General features: G+C 41.4%; 1 protein-coding gene across 7 annotated transcripts in view; it reads right to left on the bottom strand.

Annotated features, from left to right (window-relative positions):
* The window catches only part of Mid2 (midline 2), a 90,942-nt gene extending 78,014 nt beyond the window's left edge, over window positions 1-12,928 (bottom strand). The window contains exons 1-2 of one of the 7 annotated variants that reach the window (XM_074063065.1): window positions 12,823-12,865; window positions 145-236 (exon numbers count right to left, since the gene is read on the bottom strand). Coding sequence is in view for 2 of the 7 variants with exons in the window: in XM_074063061.1 (XP_073919162.1) it covers window positions 12,193-12,196 (4 nt within the window). In the remaining 5 variants the exon portion in view is untranslated. Of the gene's footprint in view, window positions 1-106; window positions 11,840-12,192; window positions 12,763-12,822 lie in introns of those variants that run through there. The other 6 variants (XM_074063063.1, XM_074063066.1, XM_074063062.1 and 3 more) reach the window with 6 other exon arrangements.
* Window positions 12,929-13,222: the final 294 nt, after the last annotated feature.

The raw sequence follows: 13,222 nt of genomic DNA on the forward strand, positions 1-13,222 counted from the left end.
TAGAGACAAGAGTGGATAGTTTTCACTTGCACTTTCTTTGCTCACCTTCAGAACCCCCTTCATTTCGTCAAGTGGAATGGGAAAGAATTTCAACTTTTTTACTTACTCAGCAATAGCTGCTGATCAATGATGAACTCACATTACCTTGTGGCTTCAGTTTGGTTTTATTATTATACGCCTGCTGAACTAGCACAGCCCGCTATGAAGTTCATCTCCCATGTGTCTTTTCATACTTCCTAAAATACAACCAGATGGAAATCAAGAACTAGGTAGAAGTTAGCAAGGTGAGCAGCCAGAATTTTTCAGATCTGGTAACCTTCATTTTAGTGTGCACTAGAGAGTAAAAGAAATCACCCAACTGATACAAAACTAACCATTGCCAATCTATCTGTTCTCCCACAGGTATTTCTGAGTTGAACATACAGACACTTATTGCCATGGGTCTTCCATTAATTAAAATCCACACATGTAAATATTCTAAGCTATCCTTAACTATAAAAAATCTTATTCATTAAAAATATTAATCCTATGTATAAGAAAGAGGAAGGCATCTCCTGATTTTGCATAGCTTTTGTTCACCACTTCACTATCATTAGAAACACTCATCAGCGTTTGAAACTTTGTATTTGTCCAGATATTGTCATTTCTCAGTGATAACTGCATACTCCTCTCACAGGATGCATAAATACTGAGTACAATTATGCCTAGCGCATAAGTATAATAGGTGTACACATAGAAGTGGTTTCTAAATCAAATCTTTTAAGTGCACTGAACTAGCTATTTAATGAAATCTATAGAAAAATAGGCTGTAAAAGAGAAGAATCTCTTTGTTAAACAGCCACTCTCAGTTTAGTAGGTTCAAAGGTTTGAGAGCCACTTTTTTTTTTTCCGGCGGTGCTGGGGTATAAACTCAGGGCAGGCTCTCTACCATTTGAACCCTTTTTTGTGTTGGGTATTTTTGAGATAGGGGTCTTGTGAATTATTTGCCTGGGCTGGCTTCAACCTGTGATCCTCCTGATCTCTCCCTCCTGAGTAGCTAGGATTACAGGTGTGAGGAGAGCCTTTTTTTAAAAAGTGAGACAAGGTATTTTTATTTTGCAATTTACAAGTGCTTAGAACATCTGTCAGCATTCACCTATAGAAATGAAAACACAAAGCAATTAAATTGTTCATTGTGTATGTGTGTATATGGAGTGACATATTTCTCTCATAGAATCTTAGAACTGGAAGATCTTTAGAGAAGAAAGATTACAACTTCCACTGAAGGTAGAATATTGCCTTAGTTAGCTCCATGTGATTTCCCTCAAATGTTCAAATTCAACATGACCATAAATGAACTCATGTTTTCCCATCACTCCTGCAAAAAATCTTTTCCTCCTTCAATTTTCCCTATCTGGTGAATATCACCACCGAAGCCTAGAAACCTAGGAGTTCTCTCATTTGCACATTTATCATTTCAACCACTAGTGGCTCCTAGAACATTGTTTTTCTTTCATTTACATCTGTATCTCCAGCTAACTCTCTCTGCTCCTCGAAAGCATCAACATTTTTTATTTTTATTTACAGTGTGGTATCCCCCACGGAATAGGTGTTCAATAATTGTAAGTAAAGTATTGCTTAAACCAAAAGAAGGGATCTAGTATTTTTGGGCACTTCCTGTGTTCTGAGAACTATGTTAAGCATTTTACACACATTATTTCATTAAATACTTTCAGGAAGCCTAGGAAGAAGGTATTGTTACTGTACTCATCATATAGTTAGGAAAGTGGGGCTCAGAGTCATTAAGTAAAACAACCAGGACCACGCACACCCAAAACACAGGTCAGTCTAATGCCGATGCCTGTGCTCTTTCCCCTACACCTTTATTTCAATCGCCTCGCCTCCTTCACTGAAGTTTATCTTGACTATTTTACAGGAGGATTTCTAAGCAGTATGCTTCCACTTCTATTCTTGTCTCTCTGTGCCCCCTTTGAATCTGCCTACCTCATTCTGATCCCTTCCAGAATCATATCTCTTTCCTGTAGGCCCATCTCTGCGTCACACTGCACTTCTATCACTATCTCTTCCGGAGTTACATGTCTGCATTCCTCAGCGTCTGTGTTAGAAGCTACCTGGGCTGGTCAGAAGCATTACGAAAGGCATGTCTGTGTTGAAATGTATATAAAGTCAATTAGAGTACCACAGTTCTCCTATGTCTTAGGAAGGTGCCACATAAATTTTTCTTTACAGAGGAAAAGCTCTTCAAATTTGCCTGAAGTCCTAAAATTTATTCCCGAGTCAAGGTGACCCTTGAGCCTCCCTATGAAATTAAGCATGGAAAAACATGCTATGGGTCAGGATTGCCTTGGGTAAGGCCAAGATAGTCCAACCAGCGAATTCTGAACCTCCTAGAAATGTTTGCAGAATATTGTATGAATGTCATTGTGCATTTCCATGGGGAAATGGTTGTTCATAGCTTTCAAAGGATTCTCGAAACAGTCCTTGACAAAAAAGTGAAGCATCAGCACTCTAAAATAACCTACCTTAACTGACTTCAGCTCTATAAAGAATAATATAAGATGATTACAGACTGTTGCTTATTTCAAGTAACTTTTCTATGCTGTTTCTATCCTGTTCTAACTGGTTTAGCCAATTTGGGGTAGCTGAACATCTTTTTCAACTTCTTCAAACATTTGTTCATCTCTCACTCATGAGATTTCCTTGTTCTGGTTACTCCTAATGTTTTGGCATCTTTTCATTCCCTTCCCCATTTCCTCTAGCTCCATGATTATCTAAGCACCTTTAAAATAACCCTTTACATGAATTATCTCATTTATACTTTTCTAAAAGGTACATATTCTTTTTTTTTTTTAGATTGGATCTTGCTGTGTAGCCTAGGTTGGCCTAGAGCTTACTATATATCCTATGCTGGCCTGGAACTGGTGATCTTCCTACCTCAGCTTCCTTAGTGCTGGGATTACAAGCGTGTACCACCATGCCTGGTTTGGCAGGTATCAGCATTACAGAAAAAAAGTACCTTGTCCAAGGTCATGCTTTTTGCAAGTAGCAAAGCTAATATTCAAACTTAGAAATAAACCTCCAGAAATAAATCCATATATTTATGATCAACTTATTTTTGACAAAGGTCCCAGTGGAGAAAGAATTATCTCAATAAGTAGTGCTGGGACGACTTCATTTCCACATCCAAAAGGACCAAGCTGGAGCCCTAAATCACAACACATATAAAAATTAATTCAAGCTAGGCATGGTGGGACACAACTGTAATTCTAGCACTTGAGAGGCTGAGGCAGGAGGATTGGGAGTTTAAGGCCCAACTTGAGAGGCTGAGGCAGGAGGATGGGGAGTTTAAGGCCAGCCTGGGCTATACAGCAAGACCTTGGGCTACATAGAAAGGCCCTGTCTCAAAATAATAATAATTAAAAAAAACTAATCCAAAATGCATCAATTACTTAAATATATGGGGTGAAACTGTAAAACTCTTGGAAGGAAAGAAGTGTAAATCTTCATGAACTTAGATTAGGCAACAGTTTCTTAGATGGCACCAAAAGCACAAGCAAACAAAAATATAGATAAATGATATTTCATCAAAATCTAAAACTTTAGTGCTACAAACAGCGCCATCAACAAAGCAAAAGGGCAATTCACAGAATGGGAGAAAATATTTGCAATTTCTATCTGATATTGGTCATGTAACCAGAAATATACAGAACTCTTATAACTCAACAATAAAAAAAAAAAACAACCCAACTTCAAAATGAGTAAAGGAAGCTGGGCATGGTGGTGTGTGCCTGCAATCCCAGCACTCCAGAGGCTGAGGCAAGAGGATCACAAGTTTCAGGCCAGTCTGAACTACACAGCAATACCCTGTCTCAAAAACAAACAAACAAAAGGAAATGCTTTCAATAGGCATTTCTCCAAAGAAGATATACAAATAGCCACTAAGCACAGAAAAGATGCCCGACATCATTAGCCACTAAGGAAATGCAAATAAAAACCACAATAAGATACTGCTTCAAAACACCAGAATAGCTACAACAAAACAAAACAAAAAACCCCTAGAAAATAGCAAGTGTCAGTCACAATGTGGAGAAACTAGAACCCTCACACATTGCTGGTAGGAATAAAATGGTGCAGCTGCTTTGGGAAATAGTTTGGCACCTCCTCAAAAGGTTAAATGTGGAGTGATCACATGATCAAGCAATTCCACTCCTAGATTTATACCCAAAAGGATTGAAGATGTGCTCATTCAAAAAGTTGTTCGCAAATATTTTCATAGCAGCAGTATTCATGGTGTCCAAAAGGAAAACCATCCAAGTCCATTAACTGATGAAAGGATGAACAAAATGTGGTTTGTCCATACAATGGACTATTATTCGGCTACTAAAGGAATGAAGTGTTGATACATGCTACAACATGGATGACCCTTGAAAACATTATTCTAAATGAAAGAAGCCAATCACAAAAGGCCATATATTGTCTGACTCCCTTATATGAGATACTTGGAAGAGCAAGCCCATAGAAATACAAAGTAGATTGTTGGTTCCCAAGGGCCAGGAGGGAGACAGGAGGAGAATGACTACTAACACGTATGGGGGCTTCTTTCCGGGATTACAAAAATGTTTTGGAATTAGATAGTGCTGATGGCTGTGCAACTTTGTGAATATACTAAAAACCAATGAATTGCACACTATAAAATGGTGAATATTATGGTATGTGAACTATATCTCAATTTTAGAAAAGAGATTCAGCTGGAGGTGTGGTACAGTGCCTGCCTAGCAAGCACAAAGCCCTGAGTTTTGGCCCCACTACTGCAAAAAGATAAATAAATAAATTAACAAATTAATTAATTAATTAAAAATTCAAACCCAGGTCTATGTGACTCCAGAGTGTAAATAGTTAACTATACTATATTGCCAACTGTGTAAGTATATAGTATTTATAAACTCTATCTGATTGCTTACTTCTTTCAGTTGTTTTCTAGGTCAGTGATTCCCTGTCTAAGTTTTCCAATGTCCTGAGATACCTTTATTGTCAATTCCCCATTTTTATTCACCTAAAAATGTTTAAGTGACTCTTGAAAAGCATTTGACTCCTATCACCACAAAATACTTTTTGCAAGAGGAAGTGGTATAACAAAAATAAAACAATGAGAGAGTGTTGCAACTTCAGAAAGTTTTTGGATCACTGATCCGTGAAGAATTAGAGTGTCCTGTAGACGAAGACAGAATGTGAACTGATAAGGTACAATCTAATGATAACTAATCATGATGCTTTTCTCAGAAAGAACAATGATTTGTCATAAAATGCATTAATGAAATTCATGGGAGGGCAGAACCAATCAACATTAAGAAATAAATACCCGTGGGCATACACCCTGACTAGTTCCCTTCCCAATCATTTACTTATTGCTGTGTAATAAAATACGTATGTTTATGTATTTGCACTTGGTCCATTATAAAATTGCTTCTGTATGACTTATCTTAACCCTACACCTCTCTTCAAGGCTGAAACTTATGCAAAAAGTCAATGAGAATAAACTCATTGGTGAAGTATCAGAAAGTTCTGTGCCTGGGTAGAAACACAAAAGATAGGTTTCAATGAAGGTGATTAAGATAAAAAATAATACAACCTACACTTGCAAGATGAAACATTGATTTCAGCATTGCCCTCCAAATATAGCATTAGCTAACTCTGATCAAGAGAGAAGCTGAGATCTGCACAAGTCAGAATTCTATTATTTCAAGTGCTATTTGAACATAATTAGACGTCCACTTTGTTTCAACAGCTGATACTCTATCTAGTTTTCATCTTCCAGGTCCACTGAACACGGCTCTGAGCTCTCACTAGCTCCCTGAGGACACACAGATTCTCCTTCCGAAAAAATTTGTGAGTATGAAACCAAGCCTGACCTCTAGCTGTAGATTGAGAATTGAGTGGAGCTGTAGGGGTTTATTTAAAAATTAATATAAAATATTCTTCAGGATATTAACATTAATCTCCCATGGGATCTTCCTTAAAATACTAGAAACTGTCCCTCTGCCTGGGGGTATAAGCAAATGAGTCCTGACTTAGTATAATATTTCCCCAACTGTAAATATTGTTCAAGTTAGGACTAGAATCACCAAAAGATCTTTTTAAGATGGTTTCTAGATCTTACATCCTATTAATATAGAGCTCTTGCTATCTGCCGCCACAAATGAAAGACACTTTGGGTTATTATAAAATAACTCCTAAAAACACAAATCTTACATTTATTAGTGTAACTGGAAAGGCTAATGAGTGATGAGTATCATCATCAAAAGAACCAGTAATAAACAAAATGCATGACTTTCTCTTGGCTAACCCAAGCTTCTGAATGAAGTACAGTGGTTTTGCCTACTACAAGGAAGATATCATGAATGTTCCAGTGGATAACTAAAGGGGAGGGGACTCTCATGTAAGTATAAATGAAAGAGAACACCTTTTGAAACTGAAAAAGAAGACAATCAATTAACACTATGATTATCAAAGAACCCTGCAGAAGTTGAAAAAGATCATTTGGGAATGTAAAAAGCAACCAATGCATAGAATTCTTACTCTACATGATACAGACTGAAAATAGAAACCCAGAAAAGGGAAGTTAAAGTAATCAAAAATCATAAGTAATAATAATAATCACTTGATACTTGTATAGTATTTTATACTTTTCAAATAGTGTCAAAGCCATTATCTCCTAGGTTCTCATAATATAACCTAGTTGTTGTCCTGGATCTAAACCAAATTAGCTGAGCAATTCTAGGCAACATTTTTAAACTCTTTGGACCACAGCCTCCTTATCTATTGAATTAAAAATACCTTCCCTACACATCTCACAGCTCTTGTGGGGCTCAGATGAGGATAAAATAAAATTATTAACCTGTTCTACAAATGTAAGTGTTTTTACCATACATTCATAGATGATAGTCATATTGTTTTTATAAAGGTGAAAATATTTGGAAATTCATTCCAAACACATGGCTGACATAATGGAGGACAATCACACTTCTCCGCAAGATTTCTGGAGGACCATGGGTCTGACTGTGGTATTTCTTTTTTTAAAAAAATTACTTTCTTGAGATAGGGTTTCCCTATATAGCCTAGACTGCCCTCAAACTCTCAATCCTCTGCCCCAACTCTTGAGTGCTGGGATTACAAGAATGTACCACCATGCCCTGCTTGACAGTGGCATTTCTTATGTTCATATGTCTTCCCCTTTAGGCTGAATTCCCCTAAAGGAAGAACTGTCTTTCTTCTCTTAAGCTTTCATCACACACAGGAAGAGCTCAGGGCTGGAGGTTGATTGCCAACTGGCAGACAGAACAAGAGCCAATTCCTGCCTAATCATTTACTAAGTCTACCTAATATTTTATAGTACATGAATTTAATGATATTTTTCTTTCAATAATTAGCTCCTAAATCCAACTCTTTGGGTATTTTACGTAATGTAGTCAGCATAAACATTAAAGTGAATACCAAAATAACAGAACTAAAATTCCTAAATCTGCTACAAATGCTAAAGATTAATCTAAGCAACCAAGAAACGGATTTGCCAAGGTAACACATGGTAATTGACAGGAAACCTAAGTAAAATTCATAACACCTTTATCTTAATGCAGATTACACTGGCAAGGTTGTAAGGTTGTAGAACAAACCTGTTTACCTCCTGTTGCCAGTACAGTTTTTCATCTCTTCTAGGACAACTTTTCTCAATTTCTGTTTCCCAGTGAAATATCTGTGAACTTTTAAATGTTCAGTAGTCTACCTGGATGGGCAGTAAGCTCTAATTCTATAGAATAAAACTGCCAATGCATATGTTTGTAGGGCATGCTACTGAATATTAGGTTGAGTGGACCCCAAGTTCAGGTCAGAATCAAGGAACAGAGAACAGAGGCTTATTTGAAATCACGTTTCTACTCTCCTGGGAACCACATGGATCCTAGCAACACTGAACAAAGGGCTATAGACAAAGTGATCGAGGATTCTGGACCTTAAAGCATTTTTTTTCATCTCTGGGCTGTCTGTATTCAGACACTCTGCTGTATCAAACTATAATTGTCTGCCATGCCTGTACATTATGCTACTATCAAGGCAAACTGCAAATACTAGGATTTTCGTTTCAGGAGGATTTTACATTATATAATGGGTTGGTTATCAGATCATCTGGTCTCAGTAAGAGGATGATTGAGAGCTGGGGATGCTGTTCATCAACCAGAGGAATCTGACCTGCAGAGAAGAGGCTGAGACAAAGCCCAAGGTCAGGCAGTCAGAGCACTTCAGAGAGACAAGAACCCAAGTAGGATAACTGTTACAAATGATACTTTGCTAACCCACTTAGGCTGAACCAACATCCTTGTGTGTATTCAGGTGAACCTTACATGCAGAAGGGAATGATGGAATGTTGGCATATTACTCAAAATCCCTCCACCTATACTTTTAACATCTTATACCATCAAGTTGTTTTACCAGCTTATGGGATTTCAAAGGGGAAATGCAGGATCCGGGAGACTGTCAAAAACATTATACGCCTATGGTTATGAAGAAGGAGAGGATGGAAAGAGTAACAGTCAGAAAAAGCCACAGACCACAGACCTCTAGAGCTCACAGAAAACTCTTAGCAGAGTTTTAATTCATAAAAGTGGCCACGAAAACATACACTGGCTTTTGGGAGGGAGGGGAAAGAAAAGGGGCCTAGCAGGCCGCACAGGGGGATACCTGGAGTTGAAATTTCTTTTCTCAACACCACTCATCTGATCTTCTCTCTTGATAGTGTAATCTAGCACACTGATTGAGAAACGCTGTTCTAGGCTCTTCTGCACACTATGCAGAGAGAAACATAACATTTTTGAAAGCCTTGAAATACAAACATTAGACTTGGTAGCAAAATTTCATTCATCAAAAAATAAAGTTTTAAACCCTCCCTGAATTGTGTATATCCAGTATGAACATGTCACACCTCAAATTCTGATGACACAATGCTCTGAGTGAAGACATCCAGCTTAAGTAAGAAGGAACTTCATGAATACAAAGTCTAATTTTTTCTTTTGCACAGAAAACAGGACAAAAACTTAAAACTAAATAGAAATGGAATACCCTTAGGCCTCCTCTAGCCCCTGTGTCCCACTGCTTACCACCTAAGAATTTACCAAGATCTATAAAAATTGAATAACAGACACACTAGGCCAAGCAGGTGCCATCTGAGACACAGCCTGTGCCTCGGTCCTCTCTTTACCTTTTTAGGGTTCTATATCCCTAGTGAGAAAGAGAAAACTTAAGTTCTACAGGACAGAATGAAGACAGCATTTTCACTGCTCAGTGAGGTTTGCTGAGTGATAGACATACTTCTTCTGTAGTTTCCTTCTCAATTGCTGTGGTGTCAGCAGATTCTATGGGAGGAGCAATGAAGGAATGGACAGGCTCACTACCTAGTGCAATATTGGGATGCAATTATGAGACTCCACTGGCACTACTTTAAGGTCTGCAAGTTGGAGCAAGTTGCTCTGTTCTTAGAGGAGGGATTAACTAAACCAAGTTCATCTAAATCTATTTCACTATTCAGATATGTCTGAAGCAACCAAGTCTCTCTTATCTGCAGCAGTACTTCCCAGAGGTGGCCTTGCAAGGTACAACATGCTACATGAGAATTCTATTAGTCAGGAAACTAAATAGGAGAAACAAAAGCAGCCTCTACCTCTGCCCCCACACACAACCCCCTTCCTAATCCTGGAGCTGCAAGTAGGGAGTCTATCTTGGAACAAGCATAAGGCCAAAATACTGAGCCAAATCTGGGGTCTCAGCCCAGCCAACAGAGAACTCTGTACATTAGAGGTATTTAATAAATATTGACTCACTGCTGGTAGATGCTAACCATGCTTATATATAGCCAGGCCTAGCATTATCTATGCCACTTTTCCTTTTTAAACAAATTTTAGTCGCACAAATTAATTGCACAAAGGCATTTTATTGTGATGTTTACAACATGAATAGAATGTATTTTGATCAAATTCACCCCATCTATATTACTCTTTCTTAATCACCTCCTTCCTTTTTAAGGTTTTGGTGGAGTTCATGGTATTATTTTCATACATATATATAAAATGCACTTCTATAATATTCACCCCCATCACCCTCTCTGCTCTCTCTCTCCTCCATTCTTCTGGTCCCCCATAACAGTCCCCCTTTTACAATCATGTCGTATCATTATTTTTAGGTCTAGATTCTGCATATGAGTTGAAAACATGTGATATTTGTCTTTCTGAGCTTCGCTACACCACTTTTTGTTAGAAATTAACTAACTGCCTCCATATAGGCTAAAAATGGGTGAAGTTATGTATTCAAATGAGTCTGACTCAGATTGTAGGTTAGAGTACAGTAGAAATGATTCAAGACTCAGCTTAAAATCCTCTCCATTACTCTCTATGCCTACTTGTATATAGTTTTTCATTCAGTTGCACATACATTGAGGGGAAAACAGAATTAAGACCTAAAGGCAATGACAGATTTGAATCCCAGGGGGACTGATAATGGTAAATTAAGGTTTCCATAAACTAAGGTTCCTACTTAAACCCAGACAATCCAGTAACCCAATAAAAGGTAAATGAAGTGCTTTCTTTGAAAAGTATAATGTTGAGGGTTCATCAAATCTTTTCATCTTCAAAGGACCAAGCCAATACTCACAATGCCAAGTATACAATATTATACCTCTTATAAAAGTGCACCAATTATGAAAGAAAGGACCGTGGGATGTACTAAGGCCACAAAGCCAAAGGAACATCAGATTTGGGATGAACTCTCTGATCTTCTTGGCTCCTAAACTTGTATTTCAACCACGTAAATCAAGTTGTGAGGAACAATCAGAAGAAATCTAATTTACATTATATATCTGTATTAAGTTAATTGATTGGGCAGGAATATATAAGAATAGCAAAGGCTCTTTCTCCTTCAGGGCAGTGATGAATGGAGAGGAGGCAGAAAGAGGAATGGGTGGGGGCTAATCATCCAGGATAGAGCAAAAGCTCCCCAAACAGAAGAAAAGTAGGGGAGAACTCCCTATTTGGCAACTGTCTTCTATTGGAGCATTGCCAAGGAACTGATTTAGAGTACTGGGAGGGAACAGAGTGGGGTTATAGGCAGCCCTCTGCCCAACTTGAGAATCGGAGGAATTGACCAGCACACACTACTTTTGTATTTATAGTTTCCAGTAGACCCCTTCATTAAGTACCCCTCTCCAGAGACACAACCAACGCCATTCACCCGCTCCACACTCAGAAATCCTCAAAAAGGCAACGTGTCTGAGAAGGAAGAAGCTGCGTGGCTGGAAGTACACAGGTTGATGCGGAATGAAGGGCTCTGGTGGGAGATTTAGGCGGGCAAGTAGGTGATGTGAGGCAGGAATAAGGGGAGTGATCCTGATCATGATCGCGGGTAGGGGAGTGTGGAAGAAAGAGACAGAGAGAGAAAGTGAAGAGCTCAACCACCCCAGGATCCCCATTTCCTGCTCTGAGACGACACGAATGCTACCAAAAAATAAGCTGCATACAAAGTGAGAAGTAACCTAAATCCGATCATCACCAGTAATATTACTGGAAATCTGTTCCGCCGTTATTTACTTAATTCTTATGAGGCAGAAATGGAAAACCCCACCTTTCCCTGGTTCCGTCGCAGTGTGTCCTGTGGACATATGTAAGTTTTCTCTCTCCCCCACAGAGCTGGTTTCCCAGCTAGGCCAGAAATAAGGAACCACCCAGACTGAGACTTGAGGATCGCTCCCCCAGCAAAAAAAAAAAAAAAAAAAGGGGGGGGGATTAAGTTTCGCCGGGCCTCCCCGCCGGCAGGGTGTCGGCAGCATATCAGGCTGCCGCGCCAGCATTGCCACCGCCAGGCAGACGGCCGACCCCGGGGCGCCGCCCGGGCCGAGGACGCTGCTGGTCGCGGGAGCGTGGGAAGGCGGCAGAAGCCAGGGCCCCAACAGCGTGACGGGGTGCCAGGGCCCGCCCGTGGCCCCTGCCGCAGCTGCCTGGAGCCTGACGGGTCCCATCACCCCTTCCCTGCTGAGCCCGGGTGCCCTGGGCCAGGACCCGGCCCGGCTGCACCTGAAGAACAGCCGGAGCCGGGGCCGAGCCCTGCGCGGGCGGCGATGCTCGACCCCCAGGGCCGCGGCGAGGGGGCGCGTTTTACCCATAGCGTTCCCGGGTGCCAGCCATCTCCTACGCGCGCCTGTGAGCGCCGGGCGCTCGCCTGCCTCCGCAGCAAGCTGGCTCCGGCTGCCGTGCGAGCTCCCGGGCCGCCGTCGCTGCCGCCGCCGTCGCCACCACTCTAGGCCGCCGCCCGCCTTCGCTGCCGCCGCTGCTGCCGCCGCCACCGCCGCCGCGCAGCAGCCGGAATCCGCGCGCCCCGCCGGGGACAGCACGGCCACTGCGACGCTACCGCGGCTGGGTCTCCCGGGCTAAACTTAAAGAGTTTTCGCCCCTCAGTTCAGAGACAGCACCATGACACCACGGCAGCACCACACTGTCATTTCCGCCGCCGCAGAGGAAAAAAAACAAGGCGATCCCTTGGAAAGGGGGGTGGAGTGGGGTCAACCAGGGCTGAGGCTGACACCCCAAGAGCGCACTGGGAGGGGCCCGGGCAGAAGGGGCGCTGGGCCACCTTCCCAGGCTCACCTTTCGCCGCCCCCGCCACTCCCAGCTCCCCCAGCCCCTCCTCTGGAGGCGCGTTTACATGTTTTCTTCCCAGGCAGGAGTGACCGGAGAAACCTGAGCAAGCAAAGGCAGCGGTGGGTGGGGTTCGGGTTACTACTGTACCTACCAGCTGATTCCAGCAGCCTTTCCTCCAGCGCCCTGTCATCTTGAAGGAAGACACACAAGAGGGGCCCGAGCGGGCGGGTGTGTGTGTGTGTGTGTGTGTGTGTGTGTGTGTGTGAGAGAGAGAGAGAGAGAGAGAGAGAGAGAGAGAGAGAGAGAGAGAGCAGAATGTGTGTGAAATGCAGCAGACTATGGCCAAACTCTTCTCCCACTGCCACCACCCTGGCCCCACAAACCCCCAGATTAGAACAAGGAAAAGGAAAAGGCCTGGCCTTGCACCCGTCAATGAGAGGAGTGTGCCTGCATCCACCGCACAGATCCTCCTGATGAAGCTGCTCTGTGCAAAGTTAACTACGGAGTAAAACAAAAATAGTGAAGGAGACAGAAAAGGGCAGACAATTGAA

This window comes from Castor canadensis, chromosome X, assembly GCF_047511655.1.
Source record: "Castor canadensis chromosome X, mCasCan1.hap1v2, whole genome shotgun sequence".
In the NCBI taxonomy this organism is placed as follows: domain Eukaryota; kingdom Metazoa; phylum Chordata; class Mammalia; order Rodentia; family Castoridae; genus Castor; species Castor canadensis.